Raw genomic sequence first — 4,830 nt, forward strand, 5'->3', positions numbered from 1 at the left:
TATCATTTCTAAAACAATTTTTTTGTGCTAATGATGCTATAAAAAGGAAAAGGCAAAGGCATTTTCTGCTTAAAGATAGTTACTGGATATTTCTAGCTACATTAAAAATAAAATATGGTTTCAAACTGAAAAAAAAAAAAAAGAAAGAAACTCATATCTGGGGCCTGTTGCTCAGCGGCCTGTTCTTACTGCCACAGTCTACTGTGGAGATTCCCTCTCTAAGCCTGGCCTCTCCACAGAGGCGCAGGGCATGACGGGACAGAACAGCCCCACCCCACAGCTCCAGGGTGCCAATGTGACACCCCTCCAGGCACAGCAACCTCCTCCTCCAGTCTTGGCTCCTGTGGCTTCTCTTACCCACGGTCACCTGCAGTTAGAAAACACTGAATGGGAAATCCTAGAAATAATTCATGCTTTTAAACTGTTCATTACCATACCTTGTCATAATTGTTCTATGTTATTCTTAGTTATTGTTCCTAGTCTTTTACTGTGACAAATTCATGAGTTAAGCTTTACTACAGGCACATATGTACAGGAAAAAACATAGTCTAAACAGAGTTCAGTACAGGTATTCCTCATTTAGTGACCTACCTGTTTAACGACTGTTTGGACTTAGGACCGGTTACTCAGACTTACAACTTGTCTTTTTTTTGGTACAGTTCTGTACATCTTGGAGAGCATTCACGTCTTTTTCCTGTGCAGTCCACCTTGTTTATACAGTACTGCAATTTTTGCTGATTGTACTATACTATAGTTTTATGTTTTCTTTTACAATTCAGTGCTGCATGTAAGAGTTATGCAAAAAAAAAAAAGTAGTCATCAAGTTGGAGTTTCTGTTGACTGTTCCTTTGTGCTGCATATTGTAATGTACATACTATATACAACTCATTTGGTGAACAACTGATTTAATGACCTAGTCCCAGGATCAGAACTTGATCATTAAACAAGGCCTGTCTGTATTACCTACAGTTTCATATACTGAGATTTTCGGAAGGTAATGCCTCTAGTAAAGTAGGAAACTACTACTACAGCGTTCTTTCTTTTCTATGAGGGGTGCGGTGGGGTGAGACAGGATCCTGCTACGTAGTCCAAGCTGTCCTTGAACTCTTGGGCCTCATTCTCCTGAGCGAGGGGGATTACATGTGTGTGCCACCATGCCCAGCTCCATCCTCTACTGGGCTACTCTAGAGTCTCTTCAAATAACGTATTTCAGTAGTTGGTAATCGTAAGTCCTGCAAACAATGGGAAGATTTTGCCCAGAGCCATCAGCCAGTGCTTGGAGCGGAGGCCCCGGCTGCCCCACCTGTCCCCAGGCCCAGGGCCTCACCTGTGCTCCGGCGTGGTGTACTTGAGCAGCTCAGCCAGCTGCAGTGGGTACTTGCAGATCTTCTGCACGGGTGTGAGGAGGAAGCCGTCCAGGGCAATATCGATCATCTGCTGGAGCAGGCGGCAGGCCTCGAAGAAGTGCCTGTACTTGCCCTGCTTCATGAGGTCGGAGAGCTCCACGCAGGCACCGGGGTGGTTGTTGCAGTACTCAGAATAGATGGCAAAGCCCTCTTGCTGGAAGGGAAACCCGCTGTCAGGCCCTGGGGCCATGGAGCCGCCTGAGGGGTGCTCCTGGGAAGCAGGGAGTGCTCCCTAGGTCATCAAATCCCAGGACCACACTACTCTTCCACACTTTCACAAGTGAATCAAAGGAAGGGGCATGAACATGGGCTCGAGGCATGGTCATCTGGGCTCTCTGCTGCGGGGTGGAAGGAGGAGTCCCACCGCCCTGACTCTACCAGTTCTGACAAGCAACAGCAGAGGAGGAATGTACTGCCCAAAGGCCGGGTCTTGGGCCCTGGCCCCTGGCCCTTTCTCTCCAAACTGACTGTGGCCTCCATCTCCTCCCATAGGTCTCCTGACCAGCTGTATCAGGTGGGCCTAGATTTTACAACTATCACCCTCTTGCCTCCAAGTGAAGGTCATCTGTCCCATCAAACCTGGGGCTGAGTCTCCCCTCCTCCCTGCCTGGATTGTGGGCTCCCCTCCCTCCCTCTGCCCTCCAAGGCTGGGTGGAAATCAGCTTCCAAGGCTCCATCCTTGGGCACAGCTCTGTGTCCCTGAATACTGCCTTTCTCTCACCCTGTGCCGGGAGGTCACTTACTCACTGTCCAGGCCTCTTTATAGCTGCCCTTCTTTCCTGTTCAGTGTGCAGGCTGGGCAGCATGTCTAATACCAGGCCTCTATTTCCTTAGAAAACAGACTTTCCCAAGCCACCTGCCACCTCCTTGAAATCCAAACCCTATGGTACTTAAGAGTACTATTCTTCCTTTGATGAGTACAACCAGTTTTGTCATACTTTCCTGCTCTCTTTGCCTCGCTCACCTCCAAAGCTGCTCCCTGCTGCTCTTGCCTCTATAGGACTTGCTGCTCTGGCCACTTAGACTCCCAAGGCCCTGGACGTGCTCCAGGCACCTCCACACCCATCTTCCTGCCAGCTCCTATCTGCTGCCTCCAGAAAGCTAGTGGGCCTGCGCCCAGCAAGTGAAGGAGTACTGCTGTCACTGTCACGATGACCTCTCCTGAGTACTTTTTCCTTCGGAAATCCTTTAGGGCTAAATTGTAATAATCGCCAGCAAACGATGGGCAGCTCACTCTCGGGGCTGTTTCCTCATCTGTCAAAGGGGAAGACAGCTATACCCCCCAAGGCAGTGCAGCAGCCAGTACGAGAAACCACAGAAAAGCCTGCTGTTCGCAATGAGGCTACATCTCCACTCGTCATGCGTCATGCGACCAGGGGTTAGAAAGGAAGGCGCAAGGGTGACATACATGTTGCAAAAAGCAGGATCCTATTTCACTTAGGTGAGGTTCCTCTTTGTTGTACTTTTTCTCAAGGTCTTTCAGGAACTGTCTTTGGAATTTGTAAATATCTTCAATGTTGCCAAAAATAGTGGCTAACTGTGCAACAGTGAACATTCCCGTGTGCTTGCGACACTGCCGAATATAGCCCTGCAAAGTACAAAAGCAAATTTTGTTAACTTATCTGCAGATTAAACAATAATTACTTTGATAATACTGGAGGTGGGAGGTCAAAGCCATGGTCTTGAAGTGGATTTTAGAGAAGATTACTTTTACTTTTATGGGCCCCTGATGAAACAATTATACTTCCATGACTATAATTTGCCATAAATATTTTTAAAACACAAAGTGAAAAATTCAACATGGTTACTTTTTATACAGTTCTTTAAAAGGCCTGAGGTGGTGGCTCATGCCTGTAATCCCAGCATTTAGGTGGCTGAAGCAGGAGGATCTTTGCGAGTTGGAGACCAGCCTGGGCTACAAAGTGAGTTCCCAGCCAGCCTGAATTGCACAGTGACACCCTGTCTCAAAACAAAAACAATATCAAAAACAACCACCCAAAACCTATAAACAAGTTGCAAATGCCATAGTTTCAAATACAAGAGCTTAAAAATTAGTTTTGGCTCCTTTTTCTCAACTGCTACCTCTCATCCCTAATTCCATTCAAGCCGAGAAGATGCGTCAAGCACAGCCTGTCACTGCCTGCTCAACGGTGAGTGTAGTGCTGCTGACTGTGAGGTGTGGCAAAGAGCCAGGAACACCTACCCGGAAGTTCCCACCATCACCCCTGCTCTACTGGGCACACGTGCACATCTTTAATCAGAGGCCTGCCTCACTAGTGCTGCAATCTGCCACCATGACATGAGGGCTTCGCAGAGCTAGTGGGACAGGAAGAAGCAGCCACACAGATTGGTTAATGATGACTTCCAGGATAGCATCATGTATTTGAATAGACTAAACTAAGCATTTCATAACACACATTTTACTGACCTTTGATATGAATTTTAACAGGAAAACAATACAATGTGATCACAAGGGCTCCACGGCAGACTGACTAGGTTTAAGTACCAACTATCACATGACTCTGCTTCGGTTTCATCTCCCACAGGAACTAGCAGGGCCTGCCCAGTGAAAGTGCTGGTGGGAGCTAAGTTACACCAGGTAGCACCAATGCACAAGTACTAGCCATCACTCTCACTTTTCTAAAATGCCACTGTTGAGATCTTTAGCCATCTGCTGCCACAGAATGAGGATGGAATGGTCACAGATGAGCAGACAGTGCAGACCTCAGTACTAACAACCAGCACAGCTGGACTGATCAGGCCAGGAGAGCCCCAGCACAGTGCAAAGTGCAGACGATATCCATTAAAAACAAAACCCAGGCTGGGTGTGGAGGCGCATGCCTGTAATCCCAGCACTCAGGAAGCTGAGGCAGGAGCATTGCTATGAGTTCACTGTTATGAAACCACCCTGGGCTACAAAATGAGCTCCAGGCCAGCTTGAACTGCATAGCAAGACCCTGTCTCAAGAGGACAAAAACAAAGAAAGAAAAAAATCCAGGCGGTCATGGAGTGCACATCTGCAATCCTAGCACTATGGGAGGCTGAGGCAGGAGGATTGCAAGCTCCAGCCTAGCCTGGGCAACTCAGCAAGACCTTGTTACTCAACAACAACAATAGCAGCAGTAGCAGCAGCAACAACAACAACAAAAGGCCTGTGAAAGCCCTAGGTTCAATTCAATGTCCAGTACCACACAAACCCACACACCCCTCACACAGGGCAGTTCTCTGAAATCACAGCTACAGAATAAAATTTATGGGCTAGAGATATAGTGCCTGCCTGGTAAGTATAAGGTCCCAGGTTTAATTGCCATACCAAAAACAGACAAAAAAAAAAAAAAAAAAAAAAAAAACAAAACTCAACAATAAAATTTCTTGCTGACTATCCTGATACTGTAGAATGCAGCTTTTTTTTTTGGGGGGGGGG

The 4,830-nt window shown here is 47.2% G+C and overlaps 1 protein-coding gene across 7 annotated transcripts in view; it reads right to left on the reverse strand.

The window, feature by feature from the left end:
- Spata13 (spermatogenesis associated 13) overlaps positions 1-4,830 on the reverse strand; it is a 145,325-nt gene that overhangs the window by 13,948 nt on the left and 126,547 nt on the right. For all 7 annotated transcript variants that reach the window (XM_023715047.1, XM_023715042.1, XM_023715041.1 and 4 more), the window contains 2 exons: positions 2,815-2,994; positions 1,328-1,560 (listed from right to left, as the gene is read on the reverse strand). In XM_023715047.1, coding sequence (XP_023570815.1) covers positions 1,328-1,560; positions 2,815-2,994 — 413 coding nt within the window. The remainder of the gene's footprint in view (positions 1-1,327; positions 1,561-2,814; positions 2,995-4,830) is intronic.

This window comes from Octodon degus, unplaced genomic scaffold (assembly GCF_000260255.1).
Source record: "Octodon degus isolate 3935 unplaced genomic scaffold, OctDeg1.0 scaffold00038, whole genome shotgun sequence".
NCBI classification, from domain to species: Eukaryota; Metazoa; Chordata; class Mammalia; order Rodentia; family Octodontidae; genus Octodon; species Octodon degus.